This window comes from Orbicella faveolata, unplaced genomic scaffold (assembly GCF_042242905.1).
Source record: "Orbicella faveolata isolate gen_17 unplaced genomic scaffold, um_ofav_v1 contig_13, whole genome shotgun sequence".
NCBI classification, from domain to species: Eukaryota; Metazoa; Cnidaria; class Anthozoa; order Scleractinia; family Merulinidae; genus Orbicella; species Orbicella faveolata.
The window spans coordinates 4,647,114-4,668,142 of NW_028301540.1; the positions used below are offsets into that span (position 1 = coordinate 4,647,114).

At 39.4% G+C, this 21,029-nt stretch overlaps 4 protein-coding genes across 7 annotated transcripts in view; 3 read left to right on the forward strand and 1 right to left on the reverse strand.

Moving 5' to 3' along the window:
- Window positions 1-9,642, reverse strand: part of LOC110047917 (transient receptor potential cation channel subfamily M member-like 2) — a 51,407-nt gene extending 41,765 nt beyond the window's left edge. The window contains exons 1-3 of one of the 3 annotated variants that reach the window (XM_089284173.1): window positions 9,460-9,642; window positions 9,284-9,368; window positions 8,946-9,002 (exon numbers count right to left, since the gene is read on the reverse strand). In XM_089284173.1, the coding sequence (XP_089140299.1) occupies window positions 8,946-9,002; window positions 9,284-9,332 (106 nt within the window). In that variant the 5' untranslated portion in view covers window positions 9,333-9,368; window positions 9,460-9,642. Of the gene's footprint in view, window positions 1-8,712; window positions 8,895-8,945; window positions 9,003-9,283; window positions 9,369-9,459 lie in introns of those variants that run through there. The other 2 variants (XM_089284176.1, XM_089284175.1) reach the window with 2 other exon arrangements.
- LOC149114692 (uncharacterized) lies at window positions 1,770-3,406 on the forward strand. The gene is made up of 3 exons (XM_089284186.1): window positions 1,770-1,961; window positions 2,295-2,601; window positions 2,952-3,406. The coding sequence occupies exons 1-3, from the start codon at window positions 1,868-1,870 to the stop codon at window positions 3,223-3,225; spliced, it is 675 nt and encodes a 224-aa protein (XP_089140312.1). The 5' UTR covers window positions 1,770-1,867; the 3' UTR covers window positions 3,226-3,406.
- Window positions 5,063-21,029, forward strand: part of LOC110047930 (uncharacterized) — a 42,892-nt gene continuing 26,925 nt past the window's right edge. Inside the window, exons 1-3 of one of the 2 annotated variants that reach the window (XM_089284181.1) lie at window positions 5,082-5,391; window positions 5,654-5,969; window positions 6,305-6,755. In XM_089284181.1, the coding sequence (XP_089140307.1) occupies window positions 5,226-5,391; window positions 5,654-5,969; window positions 6,305-6,566 (744 nt within the window). In that variant the 5' untranslated portion in view covers window positions 5,082-5,225 and the 3' untranslated portion in view covers window positions 6,567-6,755. Of the gene's footprint in view, window positions 5,392-5,653; window positions 5,970-6,304; window positions 6,756-21,029 lie in introns of those variants that run through there. The other variant, XM_089284182.1, reaches the window with a different exon arrangement.
- LOC149114693 (uncharacterized) lies at window positions 15,697-17,611 on the forward strand. The gene is made up of 3 exons (XM_089284183.1): window positions 15,697-15,993; window positions 16,248-16,563; window positions 17,074-17,611. The coding sequence occupies exons 1-3, from the start codon at window positions 15,852-15,854 to the stop codon at window positions 17,333-17,335; spliced, it is 720 nt and encodes a 239-aa protein (XP_089140309.1). The 5' UTR covers window positions 15,697-15,851; the 3' UTR covers window positions 17,336-17,611.

Here is a 21,029-nt window from a genome sequence, read left to right on the forward strand (position 1 = left end):
TCATTTATGAGATTAGGAATTAAAACAAAATGTTACACACACACAAATTATCTGTTTTTCAGTTTTTTCTATTCTGCTATTCTTCGTCCGCCATTTTGAAAACTACCAATGATGTCACATGTTGCATTCCGTTGCTCAGACAACACAGCTGACAGCATTGCGTTCTTTTCAACAAATATCTGTGCCTGAAGTTTTTGTCCTCTCAACTGAGATTTGCGCAAAAAGTGGTTCGATATGAATATATTTTTTGTTTCAGTGTAATAAAAATCAAACTATATGACAATCATTTCTTATGAAAACAACAAAAAATACGATCAGTTTTTCAGTAGTCTGGACCTCTTGATTACTTGTCATCAGTCAACAGTAAATTAAAAAATATTTGAAATACAAAAAAATTCTACAAAATGAATTTTTATGAAAAAAAATTCCCAGTTTGTTATAGGAATTCAATTCAAATAGGCGCCCCTGCTATCAGCCAAAATTTGAAATAAGCGCCCCCTCCCTCGAATAAGCGCCCCCTTCCCTCGATCCCTCCATTTTGTGGACGAGTAAAGAGGCGATTAACAAAGGATGTATAGTTTTCGTTGTGTAGTATTAGATTTGTACCTTGTTTCATTTTGCAAAAAAATTACAAGTAACGGTGCCGCGATTTATGTCGATAAACAGCTTACGTTGTTGATTACGCGCAGATGATGCATTAAAAAAATGATCATGTCAGGCCACGATTTGGAAAAAGTTAAATAAGCACCCCCCGTCGATTATGCGCCCCCCGTCTTCTCCTAGATTTGAAATAAGCGCCGGCCTGGGCGCTAATTCGCGGATTTTCGTTCGAAATTAACGAGACTAGAACGCTAATTGATGTAAAAATTACTTCCCAATAATGGAAATTAACGCGACAGAGGTGCCAAAATTTCAAACCGAGGGAAACCAACGCGACTTATTAGACAAAGGAACATAATTTTTTAAGAGGAGAAGAAAAACATTAATTCTCAAAAATAAATCGACAACCGTGTTTACATGCTCTCATCTAAACAAACCTATCGACCAATGTGAATGTGCGTACTATCTTAAATATTTTATAAATTGATATGCACTTTTTGCCGAAAAATTCTAACTGTCAAATAGCTGGGATTTGAGATCTGCAAAATTTGTTGATAACCCGAGAGAGAATATGATTTGAACTAAAATTTTAATTGCTAGATGAAAAAGCGCCGAGAGCACCCTTATCCAGACACATAACTGATGCTTCAAAATGTCAGTGTTGATCTAAAATTTTTCAGTCAACATTTCTAACTCTTAATTGGCGACTATTTAGTTTCTTCTTAGTTAGCAGCGACATCTGTTTTCTTCGTCACTCGCTTGTTTCATGTAGAAGGTGTACATGTATAATTAAATTTATAGTTGAGGTTACGGCCGGGGATTACGGCAGCAACTGATCTAATAAAATGACAAACAGCGGGCCCTCTCACTACAAGGTCCTCTGCCTTCTTACAAAACTGTTTCCACTAAATATTAACGTTGAGTAAGCAGAGCTAAGGAGTTTGCAGACAGCACTCATAAGAAGTTTCAGTTTAGTGTTCACATCTTCAGTAGTGTTTTGTAAAATATATGAACAATTGCGCGCTATTAGAATTTATAATGAACTTTGAATATGTATTACACGAGATGTTTGGTCTACAAATGTATAAATAGTGTCATAACTTAATTTGTTATCTTCAACACGTTTACGAACGCGTTTCGCTTCGATGTCGAAAACAATTTCTTAAACCAAAACATCATTTGTAATAAATTTTGTCAGAATTGGACATTGAAAGTTCACAGCCATCTTTTTTAAAAACACTTCCTACAACGTCAAGAACCTTGAAAAATGAAGTTTACAGTCGTTGCGATGTTTGTAGCGTTTTATGCGGCGTTTGGCGTCGAGTCAAAGTCCGTTGAGAAGCCCAGCGCAAAACAAACGGGTAACCCTTATAACAGATTCTCAGAGGCTGCCGGCAGGCTTATCTAACCGCGCAAAAACTCAACGATAACCTCGCTATTCCGGATTTTCGTAGGCTGAGTGCAAACGTCGTTAGGCAGAGCTCGAGATGTTCGTCGTGGTTTATGATTTTTCATAGTGGAACACATTTTAATTAGGTTTAATTTTTCTAAGCAGCACGCTTATTTAGAACATATTTTCGGAAGCTTGGCTTATAATTTGTCGCTGATTAAGAAAATAAATGGCTTTAAATGGTTAGTATTTGCCAGTCAGCTTGGTTTTGGTGAAGCTCATTTTTCTCTGCTCTTCTTTCAAGGACACAGTTCTCCCATCAACAGTGGCGACAATATCGCTCTACGGTCGGCCTTCACTCGTGGCCCCTACTCTCCGAAGTGGCTGAAGTGCACCAATGCTTCCTGTGTGTGGACTAACTGCCGAAGCAGCAATATCGCGGATCCCACAGGATCAGCATCTTGCCCAGAGCGAATGATATTTACTATTACAGCCAAGGACGGAGGTGTTATTAACAGTGGCGATACCGTGTCACTTAGTCCCATAAAATACGGTCCAGATTTTTTGCTGAGCTGCGACAAATCGACCAGGCCCACGTGCTGCGTGAAATCGTAAGTGCATCAGACAATCGCTTCGAATTCAGAAATAACTCAATTGAAAATCTTAAAACTATTTTTTTACGGTATTTGGCCACGACCAAAAAAATAAGGCAGCAAAGTTACTGGCGTAAATTTTTTACCGCAAATGCTGTATTGTTTAAGACTAGTATTTTCAATGTTCCTGATGATTAATAGTAAAATACTTAGGGTATTTTCAATTCGAAATATAGCATAAAACTGTTTTTTTTTTTAGTTTAATTGCTCCCTCGTAGCACACAATTAACGATTCCTTTTATTCTCGTGCCACAAATTGAAAATTCAAGGATAAGTTAATTATATGTCTGATCCGCTTTTGTTTTTAGGACTTCAGACAAGATGAGAGCTCGAGGCGACTGGCTGACCATTTCAAAAGCCTTTTTCCAAATCTATTCCCGCGATGCAGAGGATGGTACTCCAGTGGAAAACCGTGATGTTGTAGGCTTCAAATACCCATACAGCTCCAACCGTGCCTGGCTGACGTTTCAGCCTGGGGACCGCCACTTCTATCCCCTCCCCTGCAGTAGCAACAGTAAAATACCGTGCGCAGCGGAAGACAAATTCACTGGCTTCATGATCTACAAGAAGTTGCCGCGGTGAAGTTCGTTCCTGTTTGGACGGATTCCTCAACCAAAGATTCAAGCATATAGACTGTAGAAGTAGTTTTTCTGCACGCTACTCTGCGCCAGTAAAAAAGGCTCAGTTTAGAGAAATTCACTTTGAAAGGGCTTCTGTTTGAATGGTTTTTATTTCAAATTAAAACTGTTGAGGAATTGAAAAACTGTGTTATATAACTTGTGTGTGCCCTCTACAGATACACGGCGGTGCACCCATAATCGATATACTTGAGCCGTTTTCTTCCTCCAAAATAGTCCAGATTTCGTCGGTTTTTTCAAGTCGACAGATTTCAAAAACTTTCTTATCAAAACAGGTCAAACCAAACAGAAATATCTTGACAAAAACAACGGGCAGGTGCTTCTGAATGAAGAAGCCTAAATATCTCGTTATTAAACATAATTTTTGTTTCGGATTCTGTGGAACAAAGAATTTTACCAACTATGAGGACAGTCCCTCTCCGCGGCTGTTACTTCGTGCAAAACTCGAACCAGTTTCACGGCACTGTGAAATGTCCTTTCCGAAAAATATCTGATGGAAGTTTCAATGCGCGCTAAATCATTTTCTGAATTCTAAAGTGTCTTTCAGCGAAATTTGTATGGCTAGATCAGTTCCCAAAAAGTGGAATCTCGACAAATGCGTCAGAAATGTAACACTTTTAATTCTCATTTCGATAACTGAAAGGCTTTCATTATATGGTGTTCGGTTTTATAATTTAGTCAATTTCTGGTTTCATCAGTTCCTATCAATTGTAAAGTTAAAAACGCACACACACCGACAACACGGGTCAGGGTTCCTACTCCGGTTCAATCAGGTGTATTTTAAATACTTGTTTCATATATCCCGAAGAAACAAAATATAGATCAAAGAAGATTTTTTCTATCAATACACTTGCACGATCGTTGGAAAAAGTGTCAGACGATAGAATTTAGCTCATTTTAAGCTTATTCGTGAAACTAGCATACTAACTACTATTTTTGGATGACTGGTGAAAATGGAAATGATTCGAAACCACATAGGTCAATATTTTTTGTTACGCAAATCAGTGTAGCACGGATGATGGTTTTCGATGTCTAGCGTGCTTATCAACCACACCACGTCTCAGTATTTTTCGCCTCTGAAACGCGAGTACCGATTTACTCGAAAGAGCGTTACGGGGAGGTACTTCCGAGAACGATGTAACAACTTCGGGATCCAGATTGTAATCCGTTGCTGGTTTATTAAACTGTTCACAATTTTTCTTGAAAACTCTTCAATTTATCGTCGCTTTCACGGGAACTTTAAAGAGTGCCGTATGCGCCGCTTTCCTAGCATAAATTATAAACATAAATAAGAAGGTAGAAGATGATTGCGATTTGGTTGAGTGATTTGTTAGTCTCCCTCAATATTTAAGATTAATCGTACAAGCAGCCTGTCTTGTGATAGTTGTACTGTTTTCATAACTGGATCTTGTATGAATAACTGGAGACTTTGTCAACCTTTTCCTATCCGTAACCCTGAAAGAGGCATTCGATGGTGCGCAGGGGGGGGGGGGGGGGGGCGGTGGGGGCCAAAATTTTAATATTCTAATACGCGTAATGTTTTCATTCAGAGAAAGTAAAACAGAACACATCGTACGTCCAAGATCGCTAAATCCACGCAAAGCTATAGCAGCGGCCACTAGCACTGTTTTGGTTCAGTTTATTTCCTAGGGCGTCCGCGCAAGAGGACTGACGTGGCGGCTTCAAATTTCCATTGATACTCTATTGTCTCAAATATCGATCATTTATCTACGAAAAAAAAAAACTAATTATAGGAATAATTTTTAGAACATCGCATTACATGTAACGAACGCGTTAACTGTTTCTTCCCTGACATGTTTCACTCCAGGATGTTAAAAAACACGGACTTTCTAAACTAGCATCATTGTTGTGAAGTCAGTCGGGATCCGAAATTTAACTTTAACGGAGGCCATACGAGAGAGCCAATATCAAAAGTCTTTCAAAATGAAGTTTATTATCTTGGCTGTTTTCATGGCAATTTATTTGGCGGCTAACGTACATTCAGCGTCCGTTACGCACAGCGTTTCCAAAGATAAATTGGCAGTCAAGGGCACCGCTGACGTGAGCTTAAACATTCCCATAGAAGAAGTTTGGGACAGTTTGTCTCAAGGTAAGAAACACTGATAACCATTTTTGTCGCAAAAACTTTGATCAGCTAAAGGCATATTCGCTCATAGTCGAGTACAATGTCTCACTCAATGTTGCGAACTTTCTAATTGTATCCGGGTAATTGTGAAAGTCGACTAAAAAGAAATGAAAATGCGAAAACTAGTACACTTGTAAGTTGGTTTCGCCACCACTGTTGCACCTCGTCTTAATTGTAAACTCTGCTCTTGAAATAACTGCACATGATTCTGTTTTTACTTTCGAAGGTCACAGATATCCCACCATTAACAGTGGAGACACTATCGCTCTGCGCTCGGCCTACACTTCTGGCAGCTACTCGATGTATTGGTTTTATTGTACGTCATCTTACTGCTACTGGTCAACCTGCCCAGGTACTATCATCACCTCCTCAAAATGGACCTACTGCGCAAAAAACTTCATGTTTACCATCACTGCCAAGGGAAAGACGGACGGAGAGCCAATCAACAGTGGCGATACTGTTTCACTCAGATCCAACTACTATAGTAGCAGTTACCGACTGTATTGCAGCTCTTCCTCCAGCGGCTATTGCTGCGCACGATCGTAAGTGAACTTCTCACCTGATCACTAGTGAGCACGTTAAATTCTTCACCTCTTCACTCCAATTCTCTAGTTTAAAGTAGTATCTTCTCGAAATAGGCTCAAGCCGCAATACACCTATATGCCTGAATCTTTTTTTAACCTTTTCATTTAAATTAAAACTTCGAGATATAAATTCTCCCTCCATTATTGTCATAAAATTGCTTTCATTAATTTTGGTACATTTAGTTACGCATATATCGACATATCCCAAAGTGGAAGATTTTCTTAATTTCGTGTCCTGATTGCTCGAGAATGTTCTGTTTATAATATTAATTTTGAACTCGTTGTATTTGTAGAGTCACCAGTTCCATGACAGGGAGCGCCTGGCTGAGGTATTCGTACGCCACCTTTGAGATCTACTCCAAGAACGCTGATGATGGGATCCCTGTGCAATATGGTGATGTGGTGGGCCTCAAATTTCCGTACAGTTCTAACAGCGCCTGGCTGACTTTTTACAGCAGCAGATTTTATCCCCGTAGTTGCAGCAGCAGCAGCAAAACATCATGCGCAAAGGAAAATACATTCACTGGATTTAAGATCTTCAAGAAGTTGTCATAACTGAAGTTTTGAAGAGCTGAAATTGAAAATTCCTCAACCAAAGATTCAAGCAGAAACTGTAGAGTTGTAGATTTTTTTGGGTTATCGCTAAAAGAGTTAAAAGTCTAAACTTAAGCATTGGGAAATTCACTTGAATTGCTGCCAAGGGTTTGCTTTGTTTCCAATAAAAGAGTTGAGGAATTGAAACAATGTGATGTTTCTCGTGGATTAACTCAATAGAATGTAAGATCAATGATCAACTGCTGCACCATGGAAGCATTTGTCAATGAATGATAGGAACAAATCACGTTTAAAATTGTCCCTGAGGTAAATTTTCCCTCTCAGACATAGTTAAGCGACTCCTTTCAGAATCGAAAAACGGCGAAATTATTCGAGGAAAATGATGTAAATGGACACGCCGAGTCTATGGTGAAAAAAGGCAAACAGAATATAGGAAAAAATAAGTCCGCTGTCACTCGGTTATTTCGATGTCCCCGGAAGTTCAGGAGACTCACAGGTTCACTCAACGAAATTTGCGTTTAAAAAAAAGCAAAAACAAGAAAAGACTTAAATCCAGCAGAAAGGATTGACTTTCTACTTTTTAACAAATTTCCCTGTCAAAAACATCTCTCAGTTAGCAGACAAATAACCCGAATCTTATTACACCCACTAAGCGGTTCCAGGATCATGAATATCCAACCCTTCGTCGGATGGAGGGGGAGGGAGAATTTGGGGGTGGGGTGGGTGTGATTACAGGGCACTATACTATCTTCACCTTCAGTGGAGGGCTGGGGGATTGCGCTAGTACCAACCCCACGAAATAGACCATGTCTGGCTTAGGACTAGCTTAATAAGCATGAATAACCCTGGTTTTCCACTGAGCAGGAAATAGGCAAGGGAACTTCTTGTGTCTAGTGAACCTCTGTTCAGGTTAAGGATATGGAAATAAAACAGCTCTGTATTCATAAGGTTTGAGATTTTTCTATGGCTTTCCGGGTGTGAAAGCTTTTCGGGACCTTCGGGAAACGGGTCCCAGGTCCGACGAGAATAATCCTCAGCTTCTAGTGGCATCTTGAAATCCACGTGTTCAGTGTGACAGAGTACAAAGCTCAGTGCGAAGGTATTTAAATGTTCAGTGTCATCAAGCTTATACAGTAAAGCCGGTGAGAGGTCTGAATTTGGAATTGTTTATCTTAAACCGACTAGATTTATTCCCAGAAAGTGATCCCATACTGAAGAAAAAATGTCACTCAGTTCTTCTTCTTCTCACTTTCACTCACTTCATTAGGGAATGCGTTACGGATGCGAAGATAACTTTCAGTTATGTATGGCTTTGTTCACTCCTAGAGAACGTTTCTCATTAGTCAGTATCATGATGATATTGTGACAACACTAGGTTTTTGGCCTGGGAAAGAAAGCACTTTTAAAAACTCTCTGGCTGCAGGGAGGTTGATATCTATTACAGGAAATAAAATCTTCGGAGAACAATGAAACAAAGAGGATTTGGCTCCAACAGCAGCGTTTTAATCCAGGAATACGTCACCAAAACATAACCCAAGACGGGTTAAAGGTATCTGGTGGCTTGAGCTTTAATCGAGTGCATCCTAAAAGACACTGCCGACTGCTAAAAACGGTGGCGTTTTTTTCCGTTTACCCTCAAGTCAGTGAGAACAAAATCGTTGATTTACACCCCTAAACGAGAAGATGAGCATCACCGACCTTTTCATATGGGAGCTGCCTCCCCTCCCCTCTCCCCCCCCCCCCCACACCAGGAACAATTAACAAAACGTCTCTAAACAAATGATCTCATTTTTGGTTTACTGCTCCTAAACTGCTATTGGCTGCCAATGAGCTCATTGTTGTTCTAGGCTATTCCATCAAAGGCAAGTCAGTTATTCTGCTGGTAAATATTAACTACTTACAACTTCGGGTAAATCTCAGCCACTGCAAGGAGTTGCACGATAATACAGATTGACAGGCGGTTAACATGGTTATTGCACTTTCACTTAACTGCTTATACTGTAAACTATTAGTTTACGAATATCAACAAATTCTCTCCTCACAGTATTATCATCAGCTACTGTTTCTGTTTCAATACCTTTATACATTTATCTGCAAAACGAAATTAATCTGAAGTAATAAATAATAACAAAAAAAATAAACTCACCTGGTCGATTGTTCTTTTCCTGTGCCGCGTCAACTAATTGGCAAAATTTTCGATCTCGGCGTCACAAAGGAAATAAAGAAGAAGGTGAAAAGGTTTCAAACAAAACGCAACAAAATTCTTGGAAAAAGCATGCGTCATCAGGTTTGAAATACGACAGCTTTTGAGTATGATTAGATGAATAAATGTTCTTTCCTCTAGATCTCTTTTTCTGGAAAAATTCGGTTTAAACTAACCTTCCCCCTCGACAAGTTCTTGGCATGCAATTGAACTGAAAATGAAGTCATCCAGCTCTGTTGAAAGACATAACAAATCATGTAAAGTCAAACGTCGCTTATGATGACACAAATGTGACACGCAGTTCCGCATCAAATAATCTCGAATCAATTCTCACAGAAATAAATATAATGCTTTAGTTTACGGTAATAATTTCAGTAATTTCAGTATTTGTTTAATTAACGATTTTTCAAAATGACCAATTCGACACTGATGGACAGATCTGAAAGGAAATCCATATCTGGAATGCAATTCCAACAAACCTCAAAAACAGTAAATGACACTGGATACATCTTACCTATGGCTGTAGAACTTGGTAAAGCCTCGTTGCCGTTTGGATCTCCCATGCTGTGTGCTTATCGCCTTCAAAAAGCTTAAAATAGCTGAATGAAAACCATTTGATTCAAGTCAGTCTCCGATTAATGGCTTTGCAAAGGTTCTTGGAACTGCCTTGAATTACAAGATATTTATTACCTGATTGTTTTTAGCCGATAGGCGGTGCTTCGGACTTGTAGATGGCCGTGAAACTATCGCGGGATCTGTACCAACTATACGGGACAAATCTCCACACAATGTACGCAGATAAACTCCTTGTTATAGTTCAGTTACTTCAAGGCTATGCGCAATATCTTGTCTATCGACTGACCTACCTTAGTTATGCGATCTAACACTGAATGTATCGAGTTACTTCCAAGAAATGATTGGCCTCAACGAGTCATTTATGAGATTAGGAATTAAAACAAAATGTTAACATTTAAGGTTTACTCCCCGTGATTCCAAGAAATTCCTAATAACTCTAACGTCACTGCGAAAATTATGTTTCTGCCATCGATGTGGGAAAAAAATAGTGTAAAGTTTTCAAACAACTTTAGTTCCCCGTGTCGAAGTTGTTCAACGTTATTTTCAAAACGAAACAATGAAGCTGTTTATAAAAAGATCAAATGGAACTTTGATTAATCCAAATGGATTATTCGACGGGAAACAATGTCCTTCACAAATAAGCCTATTTTCATGGAAACTTTAACTTCCGCATTTTCGTAGAGAATAGGTTTTCTCGGCAGCAAGGAGGAAAGATATAATTTCTCGGAATAAAAGCAGGATGTCGGTTTTTTTCTTTACCGATTGAGAATGTTATGTCACGTTACTGATCATCACAATTGCTCACGTCTCAACACGTCAGTAGTTAACAGGACAACGTAGAGCTAATGCATAGAGAGACTGTTAGTGGCAGTCAATTGTAACGTACTCTGGACCAATGAAGTCATCATAAACCTTACACAGCCAATCCAGGGAATGAAACACGAACGCGTCACGATTTTAAGGTCGAGATTAATTAGTCACGTGTACCCGCCCTTTACAGACGAAACGGGTTTCGTGGAAAATGACTGCAGCAAAATTCTGGGTGAGACTGCCCACTCAATAAACGACTGTTTTAACTATAAGACAAATCATGCCGTATTGTCAGCATAAATGCTCATTTACTCCGAAAATAAAACGTGCGTTAAAGAAAAAAAAAAACTTATTTCTGTTTTTTTTTCTTTTTCTCGATTTCAGCATTCTTTTCTGAGGTAAGCAAAGCTACCACAAAATACTGTACTTAAAAATAAGTTTAAGAATAAGTTCAAGAATAAGAAACTTCATTCCTGGAAACTTAATTTTAGAAACTTCCGCTCCAGACTTTGGATCGCGAGACAGTTCCCGACAGAGAGTCAAGAACGTGACTGAGAACCCGTTCGTTCTGTAGTGGTTATGTATGCGGTATTCCTTGTACTTTGAAAGAAAAAACGGGAGACAATTATCGGTATATATAATTAAGGGGATTTAGTCGTCATTGTCGCTAGCTGCTGTTAAAAATTCAGGATCGACCGACTACGAGATGGGGGTTGGGTTGTGAGACGAAATGCGAGTATCTTATTTACTCTAAAAGGCGCCGTGGTGCTTATAAAAGAATTGAAATATTTCGACTTGTTGATGCGGCGTTTATTTGAGGGCGGCGCTAGTAATCGGGTACGGCTTCGTAAAGGATATTTGCTTTAGCTAGGAGCCTGGGCTGGACAGCTCTGCATGATCCTTTCCAGGGTGGGCTGCGATAAATCCAGGTTTGTTACACTTTTAAGACATGCACAACTCGATTGGTATAATTATTTGTAAAAAGCTTTGCCTAAAGTTGCCATCACAGGCTCATTCATTTCCCTTATGACAAGGAATATTTTCCAAAACTGCGGTAATTTTTTACAAAATAGAACAACCATTGCACCCCCTCCCCCGAGATCCAATCTGCACCCCCCACTATTTGTGGCTCGTTAAATACTTAATACCTCGTGTAACAAACTTAAAGTACATTTTTCTCAAAAGTTTACTTTTGTACCGACTGACTTCGCGTCAACATTTCTACTTTGCAAGGTTTTTAAGTAGAATTCCCGAAACTTGGGCTGATCAAAGACCAATAGTGTCGTGATGTCATAAACCAAAACAATCGTAACATTTTAAGGTCTGTCACGTGACATGAGATGATTTGTCCACTGGGCGTGGTAAAAAATAAAGTTATTTCCAAATAAAGCTGTAAAAAGCACTGAAAATAAGAGTTGACTGTCAAAACTTAGGTTCATATCACAGAACAAAACAGAAACTTACATGATATGCTTATTTGACAGTCAAATCTTGTTTTGTAAAAGAGCAGGAAGTTTTGGCGTCAATACTATAAAACACTACTTCAAAGGCTGTGGCTGGTTTCCATAGCAACCATTTTGAGTAAAACTCTAGAAATTTAATTTCTCTTCTTGAGTGCAACAGCACACAATTGATCTTTCTTCACCATATTTAAACAAACTTTTTGGTCCATTTGAGGGTACCATACCACCTTAAATACCCGTACAGTTCTAACAGTGCCTGGCTGACTCATTATAGTGACAGATTTTATCCTCGTAGCTGCAGTAGCAGCAGCAAAACATCATGTGCAGCTGAAAACACAGACTCTGGTTTTAAGATCTTCAAGAAGTTGTCATAACTGAAGTTTTGCAGAGCTGAAGAACCAAAATCCTCAACCAAAGATTCAAGCAGAAACTGTAGAGTGGACTAGAGTTGTAAGGGTTTCTTTGTGCTATTATTAACGGAATAAAAGGCTTAAGTTAAACATCGGGAAAAATGCATTTAAATTGTTGTCAAGGGTTTGCTTTGTTTCCAATACAAGAGTTGAGGTCGATGTTTCTTGTGGATCAATGCTTAACAGCTGCACCATGAAAGCATTTCGCTGAGAATGATTAAAACAAATCATATTTCAAAATTGTCTCTGAGTTAAATTTCTTTCTTCGGCCATTGTTAAGTGACTCTTTTCATCATAAAAAATGGAAATCATACGCGGATATTGGTCGAAAAAAACACAAGTCTTAAGTGAAACTCGAACCGTCCTATTTCCCTTGGATTTGACCCTACTTTTCAGTCATTTTAACTCAGTTAACTCGAACTCGGATAACTAGAATTCACCGCTAACTCGAACTAAATTTCGTTTCCCTTGATAAAAATGTACCCCGATAACTCGAATTCTGGTTCATGTAAATCAGCACGGATGCCATCCATTAGCTTTTCTTGTCCTGTAATCGGTAAAAGCTAACACTGGAGCAATTTGATTTTAATTAGTGCAACCGACCGTTCACATATTTGAAAGTCATTTCCCGATCTTATGAGTCATGCTGCCGAGATGCGGTGCCTTTAGCTGTCACTGTATACTGAAGTGTTGAAAAATCAGTAAACTATCAATTATTAACATGGTAAGTTGGATATTCAATCGACCCGGATAACTCGAACTGTTTTTCGTTTCCCTTTACAAGCGAAACGGGTTTCGTGGAAAATGACTGCGGCAAAATTCTGGATAAGACTCACTCAATAAACAATTATTTTAACCATAATACAAATCATGCCGTATTGTCAGCGTAAATGCTCATTTACTCCGAAAAAAAAAAAACAACAAACGCGCGTTAAAAAAAAATTATGTTTTTTTTATTTTTCAGCATTCTTTTCTCAGGCAAGCTAAGCTACCACAAAATACTGTACTTCATGTAGGCTTAAAAATAAGTTTAAGAATAAGAAACTTAATTCCTGGAAACTTAATTTTAGAAAGTTCCGCTCCAGACTTTGGATCGCGACATTCCCCTACAGAGAGTCAAGAACGTAACTGAGAACCCATTCGTTCTGTAATGGTTATATATGCGTTTTTCCTTGTACTTTGACAGAAAAAAACGGGAGACAATTATCGGTATAATTAAGGGGATTTAGTCGTCATTGTCATTAGTTGCTGTTTTAAAAAAGTTCAGGATCGGCCGACTCCGAGATGAGGGCTGGGTTGTGAGACGAAATGCGAGTATCGTATTTACTCTAAAAAGCGCCGTGGTACTTATAAAAAATTGAAATATTTCGACTTGTTGATGCGGCGTCTATCCCGGGGTATCCAATCGATGAAATTGATAATCGATGACAATCGATATTAATCAATATCAATCGATATCAGTTAATTGATAATCGATGACCAATCGATGGCGAAGATTCGTGTGGTTATCGATTGGTATCGATTTTCAATAACAATCGATAGATAAACCGATATCGATTGGTATCGATTGGTTGCAGATCGAAGGAATCGGCGCATAAATATCCCATCTTTGTACGCAGTAATTGTAAACACATTTCAGTTTAATCCTTTGAACGTTAACAGGAGAACAAGACTCTCTTCTTTCTTCAACGCCCCGTCCACAGTATCCGTCTTCTTTTGACAACTCAAAAGTTTGCTCCCGTTCTTGCTTGGTTAATAACTTTATAAACGCGTGTCCGCGTTCTCCCCTCTTCTTGTCAGCAGTAAACACTTCACGGACGTTCACCTCAAAACGGCAAAGATGATAGTCTTTGGCGACGCACCTTATATTCAGTAAAGCCTCTTCCCGGACTTCTTGCGTAGACATGTATAATGAGACGGAAAGGCGATGACGGGCAAGTGGGTAATTCGAGTACACGTGCAATGGGGTATATTCTTTGCGTTGAGAAGACTGGGTCGGAATTATTTTAACAATTTCGTCCCCTGGGCTTACTAAAAATGGCGGATGATCGGACAGGTTCGAGGTTGCTGTGCCAATCGATAGTAATCGATGAACGGTTTTTGTGTGGTTATCGATTGGTCATTGATTGGCCGATACCAATCGATACCAATTAACTAATTTTATCAATTGATATCGATTGATCGATTGGGTTTTCGATCACCGATTTCCATCGATTGCATATCCCGGGGTCTATTTGAGTGTGGCGCTAGTAAGCGGGTACGGCTTCGTAAAGGATATTTGCTTTAGCTGGGAGCCTGGGCTGGACAGTTCTACATGATCCTTTCCAGAGTGGGCTGTGATAAATCCAGGTTTGTTACACTGGTGCTGGTAGGCTATGGGACAAGGAGTGCGGGCACTGGGGATCCCTTTGGTTGATCGGTGTGGGTTGGGCCCTGAGAGTCCTTGGACCTGGGAAAAATTAACGGGCATGCATTCGTGAAATGATCAAAACTGCTACAGGACTTACAACAGATGGACTTTGGTAGGCCTGTGAACGTGTCTAAATAAAGCTGGAAATCTCGTTTCCCCCAATTCGTCCACACTCCTCCTCAAACTCTTTAATGGAGGTCGCTTCGTTTTATAGCAGCTACAGGCTTCCCTCGCTTCCCGCCATCCTCTCAAACAGCCAGATAGCATCCATCACGAATGGTGAGTACGTGGACATTGCTGTCCTCTTTCCTTTTCCTCGTTACTACGCGCCTGATCTGAAAACGGAAACAAGGCTTTGGCAGCCTGGGAATTACAGCATTGCAAGATAACACTCTCGCTAGAGGATCGTGCATTGCGGATTCGCCAACTTGGCGTCGACATCAGAGACCATCATCGCCGAGAGCTGGTCTGGAGCAGTGGTGACAACGGCTGGAGAGTCGCTTTCTTGGGGACGAGCAAGTCGCAACGCGGACCAGTTTGGCTAGGTTACCTGTACGATAACAGGACACAGAGAGTTTCTGTTGCAATGCCCGGATAGTTTACGGTAAAGGTGCTGGAAGATGATTGTGGTGGGGCAGTCCCACTGCGAGTTGTCCGAGGTTTAAGGTCATTCCACTGAAATAGAACCTGCACTAAGACTTTTGTGAAACTTTGCCTATTGATTGTTTATATTATAGGAACTTAAATTTTGAAATAAAAATGAGGGATCCCCATGTTCGTTTAGGAGCAACAGCACCTTGTTTATACCCATGTAAATTCTTATAATAGCATCATGATTGTGGTCACGATTGCTTGCTAAATTCACGTTTCCGACGATTGCTTTTTGTTCTACACTGAGAATTGGTCCATATTTAATTTACACCGAAAAATTTATTACTCAATTCAAAAAAACAGAAAAAAAATGATAGGTCACCATACTCGTTTGCGAGAAAATGACGATTTACCTCTACGGCGAAGTCCAGCTGTAAAGCGTCGTAAGTGACCAAAGCAGAGAACAACTTAGTTTGACGAGTAACAACTGAGACAGGGTAAGTAACGACGGGATTTTACTAAGCTTGGATTGACAGAGAGTTGAGGAAGGGCAAGGCATGCCACGATCACATGCAAGCATGAGTGGAAAACCACTGGGAGCCTTGTCATATGAGTTTTCAATCAGAAATAAATATTTACTGTAGTTAGACGTTGACCCCGATCTATTGCACGCTATAGTCATGAGTTAGCAGGAGTAGCTACGAGTCAATAATGTTTTTGAAGTGGAGCAGAAAACCTATTAAGTAGTAAAGTCAGGCGGGATTCAATACTCAACGTTCAGAGACGCCATACGAGAAAAGAGCCATTACCAAGTCGTTCAAAATGAAGATCGTTATCGTGGCCGCTTTCATAGCGATCTATTTGGCGGTTGGCGTGCATTCAGCGCCCATTGCTTACAGCGTTTCCAATGATAAACTGACCTTGAACATTCCTATAGAAGACCTTTTGGACGGTTTGTCTAAGGGTAGGAAAAACTGATGGATAATGATATTCTCAATAATCATGTTTATATCGCTTTAACATTGATAGGCAAGAGTACAATGTCTCCCTCAACTGTTAGAAACTTGTTCATTTCGTGAAAGCCAACTATCAAGAGATGAAAATAAAGAAATCCAGTGCGATTTCAAGTCAGTATTTTCATCTTCGTTGCACCCCCAGCCTTTACTGAAAACGCTGCCCGTGAAATAACTGAACATGATTCTGTTTTCAGTCTCGAAGGTCACAGATATCCCATCATTAACAGTGGAGACACTATCGCTCTGCGGTGGGCCTACACTTCTGGCGGCTACTCGAAGTATTGGATGTACTGTACGTCATCTTACTGCTACTCGTCAACCTGTCCAGGCACTATCATGACCTCCTCAAAATGGACCTCCTGCTCAAAGCAAATGATGTTTACCATCACTGCCAAGGGAAAGACGGACGGAGAGCCAATCAACAGTGGCGATACAGTGTCACTCAGTTCCAACCAATATGGTAGCAGTTACCGACTGTATTGCAACGCCTCTTCCAACGCTCATTGTAGACTAGAATCGTAAGTACATAACCCACTAGTGATCAACAAGAAAGACCATAGCAAAAAACGGCAGTAGAAGTTCGCTAGTAATTTCAGATTGAAACCTTTAATGCTTTGTCTCTCGATCATGACTTTTTTTTACTATTTTGTTGTGACACGGTATAATTGCTTGTGGAGATCAGTTTTCAGAGAGCGCACAATATTTCAGGAGTGATTACTATTATTATACGAAACAGAGCTGTAGCTGAAAACTAAGCGATGAATCACTCCTGAAGTCTGGAACTACCTTATTTCATTAGAATAATACTTACGTGGCATACAAATAAACGGTAGGGCTTTTCAGGAAAAAAATAGTTTTTTGTTTTTAAAAAAGAGACAACATTTACAATGATTGTTAACAATACGTTAGAAAGGATAAAAATAGTAACAAACAATTACTAAGGGCTAAGGCTACATCGTTTATTTATATGTAGGAAATAAAATTATTTAAAATGTACTGGTATAGATTTTAGATCGGTTTGTTTGTAGAGTCACCAGTTCAATGACAGGAGACAACTGGCTGACCTATTCGTACGTTATTTTCGAGATCTACTCCAAGAACGCTGATGATGGGAGCCCTGTGCAATATGGTGACGTGGTGGGCCTCAAATACCCGTACAGTTCTAACAGTGCCTGGCTGACTCATTATGGTGCCAGATTTTATCCTCGCAGCTGCAGTAGCAGCAGCAAAACATCATGTGCTGCTGAAAACACTCACACCGGTTTTAAGGTCTTCAAGAAGTTGTCATAACTGAAGTTTTGAAGAGCTGAAGAACCAAAATCCTCAACCAAAGATTCAAGCAGAAACTGTAGAGTGGACTAGAGTTGTAAGGGTTTCTTTGTGCTATTATTAACGGAATAAAAGGCTTAAGTTAGACATCGGGAAAAATGCATTTAAATTGTTGTCAAGGGTTTGCTTTGTTTCCAATACAAGAGTTGAGGTCGATGTTTCTTGTGGATCAATGCTTAACAGCTGCACCATGAAAGCATTTCGCTGAGAATGATTAATACAAATCATATTTCAAAATTGTCTCTGAGTTAAATTTCTTTCTTCGGCCATTGTTAAGTGACTCTTTTCATCATAAAAAATGGAAATCATACGCGGATATTGGTCGAAAAAAACACAAGTCTTAAGTGAAACTCGAACTCTCCTGGTAACTCGAACCGTCCTATTTCCCTTGGATTTGACCCTACTTTTCAGTCATTTTAACTCGGTTAACTCGAACTCGGATAACTAGAATTCACCGCTAACTCGAACTAAATTTCGTTTCCCTTGATAAAAATGTACCCCGATAACTCGAATTCTGGTTCATGTAAATCAGCACGGATGTCATCCATTAGCTTTTCTTGTCCTGTAATCGGTAAAAGCTAACACTGGAGCAATTTGATTTTAATTAGTGCAACCGACCGTTCACATATTTGAAAGTCATTTCCCGATCTTATGAGTCATACTGGATGCGGTGCCTTTAGCTGTCACTGTATACTGAAGTGTTGAAAAATCAGTAAACTATCAATTATTAACATGGCAAGTTGGATATTCAATCGACCCAGATTACTCGAACTGTTTTTCGTTTCCCTTTACAAGCGAAACGGGTTTCGTGGAAAATGACTGCGGCAAAATTCTGGATAAGACTCACTCAATAAACAATTATTTTAACCATAATACAAATCATGTCGTATTGTCAGCGTAAATGCTCATTTACTCCGGAAAAAAAAAAGAAAAAGTCGCCAAGTCTCGCATTTACCATTCGCCACCTCTTAGTTACAATTGATGTTTCATCATATACTAATATCCCACATAATGAAGGTATTAAATGGCTTGTGAGCATTTTTCACGTACTTCCTCTCATAATACCATTCCTACTGGCACACTCTGTGACCTCATTCGCACGATTTTCACCATCAATAATTTCTCCTATGATGATGATAACCACTATCTTCATTTCACATCCATGGCACCGCCATGGGTACTAAAATGGCCCCCTCTTATGCTAACCTTTTCGTGGGTTATTTCGAAGCCAACGCTTTGGAAAATGCCCCATTTCAACTCCACACTTGGCTATCATATATCGATGATATATTTATGATCTGGTTCGAAGGTCTGGATAACCTAAAAATTTTCACGACTTCTAAATTCGAGTGTTCAAATCACCTTTTGAAAGCTTCATGTCAAAAAGAATTTTGTTTTTCGCCGGCAAATTTAATTTGTTTTTCAGTCCAGACCCAAAGCGTTAAAAAATTTGTCTGCGTTTTGTCATAATCAAATATGGTGAAAAGTTATAATTGAACTTTTACAAACTACTGAAGATAAAAAAATGTGGAATGATCGTACAAAAAATTACTCTCGGAGAAAAAAATATTTCAAAATAAAAAATTCTTATACACGTTTTTGTTGTTTATATGTTAAAGTAGCAACTATTCAGGCAAATTTTAGGGCAAACGAGCAAAATCCCGTTGACTTGTAGCTTTCAAATGGTGATTCGGAAGCTCACAGTTAGAGACAAAGAAAATTTGACAATTCGTATACTTTGAAATTCTTTGTATAGTTTGATAGCCATGCAGCCATATAAGCTTTAATTTGACACAGGGTTTAGGCATCTATATAGTTTTTAGAAACCGGACGCGCTACATCGCTTGGACGCGCGAGACACCTTTAACCTTAAGCCGTACGTTAAGCTCATGTCTGTTGACGGTATGTTTGTCTCTGTTTTTGAAAAATGCCATGACTTTAATCAACTGAAACGTTTTTTCGACGAGTACTTCTTCGTCAAACGATCATACAATATTCTGTCCGGCGAATATGAAAACAAAACGAAACGACGTAGATCAATATTTTTTTGGGCTACGCGAGTTTTCACTGTCTGGCAGGCTTATTAGCCGTGCCTTATCTCAGTATATTTGATCATTCTGGAATGCGAGTACCGTATTTTCCTCGGAAGAGCACCACGGTGATTATCAAATTTTTCGCTTATTTCTATGGGTAATTTTTCCTTTTCTTTGTTTCGTTTAAAAACAGTAACAAGAGAATACGAAGTCTAACCCGGGGTCTTAAGGGTCTTAGAACGTTGTAACAACTTCGCGGTCCATTGCTGTTCAAAAGCTTCACATACTTACTTTAAAACTCTTCGAGGATGCCGCAGTTCAGGTACGGCGCTTATTGAAGAGCGGCGCTTATACGGCGCTCTTTCGAAAAATTACGGTACGTATCTACTAAATTGTAAACGCCGTCTACATTAGTATTTATTTGACGTGATGGTCCGATAGAAGGTAGCCTCTTCCAGGCGTTCAGTTAGTTGGGGCGCAGTGTGAAAAAGGCGATAGAAGGCTAAAAATTCTTAAACGATTTGATTGTTATTCGGTTGAGTGATTCGTTGGTTGATTCAGTTGATTTCGAATTTCAAAATTTGCACAAGAAACTAGAAATGGTCTCCTGTAGGGTTTGTTTGTATTAAAGATAAATTACAAAAGGAACCTGTTTTGTCATATTTGTACTGTTTGTGTAAGTGGGTCTTTTGTTTAAGGTTACAGTATACCTTCAGGGGTGTCTCGCGCGCAAGCGATGTAGCGCGTGCAGTTTAAGCTGTAGATAACTAAACCCCTATATCAAATTAAAGCTTATGGAGCTGGCTATCAAACTATACCAACAATTTTGAAAGAAAATGAATTGTCGAATTTTTCACGACCACTAAATGCGAGCGCCCGAATCACCTTTCGAAAGCTACAAGTCAAAGCGAATTTCGTTTTTCGCCAATTTAATTTTTTCCTCGGTTTCAGGGCCCAAAGCGCTTAAAAAACGTGTCTGCGTTTTGGCATATTCGATTGCAGTAAAAAGTTACAGAACATTTTCGAAATAGGATTAAAAAAATGTGGAGTGATCGTACAAAAATCGCTCTCGAAGAAAAAGTATTTCGAAATTAACAATTCCCAGACACACTTTTGTAGTTTATATGTTAAACTAGCCACTGTCCAAATTTAAGAGCAATTGAACAAATTTCCTTTGAGTTAAAACTCTTTAAAGTGTCTGCTTCAAGTGAAAAAATTTATTCGAGAAAACAGCGCTAAGAAAAATTTTCTGCTTTGCGAACAAACTCCGCCCACAAACGCCTTCAACTGGGTTCTCAGGTAACTAAGCCAATCAGTGCAGGGAAAGTTTACTACCGTTAACCTCCTGGTGAAATTTACGCGCGAATCTCTAAAAAACTCTTGTGTTTCGCAATGCGCTCAAGGAACCGAAGGCAGAGAGATAATTTTTCTGTAGCTCGGTATTTCTTGAAGCTGGTCTGGCAAAATAGGGAAGACTAAAAAGGATACGAACGCTAGAGTGGCTGAGCGAAGGAAACAAACAAAAGACAGCGCGGAGAGCTACTGTGTGTGAGCAACTGTGCATGGATAATATTTCAAATGGTCTCAATGAGTCCGACGATTCGTCGATATCGGACTCATCA

Bases quoted from the DNA above. Each gene is read 5' to 3' on its own strand.
- LOC149114692 (XM_089284186.1), top strand. From the start codon at position 1,868: ATGAAGTTTACAGTCGTTGCGATGTTTGTAGCGTTTTATGCGGCGTTT. The intron at 1,962-2,294 runs GTAACCCTTATA...TCTTCTTTCAAG, and splicing joins GCCCAGCGCAAAACAAACGG to GACACAGTTCTCCCATCAAC. The intron at 2,602-2,951 runs GTAAGTGCATCA...TTTTGTTTTTAG, and splicing joins CCCACGTGCTGCGTGAAATC to GACTTCAGACAAGATGAGAG.
- LOC149114693 (XM_089284183.1), top strand. From the start codon at position 15,852: ATGAAGATCGTTATCGTGGCCGCTTTCATAGCGATCTATTTGGCGGTT. The intron at 15,994-16,247 runs GTAGGAAAAACT...TCAGTCTCGAAG, and splicing joins TTTGGACGGTTTGTCTAAGG to GTCACAGATATCCCATCATT. The intron at 16,564-17,073 runs GTAAGTACATAA...GTTTGTTTGTAG, and splicing joins GCTCATTGTAGACTAGAATC to AGTCACCAGTTCAATGACAG.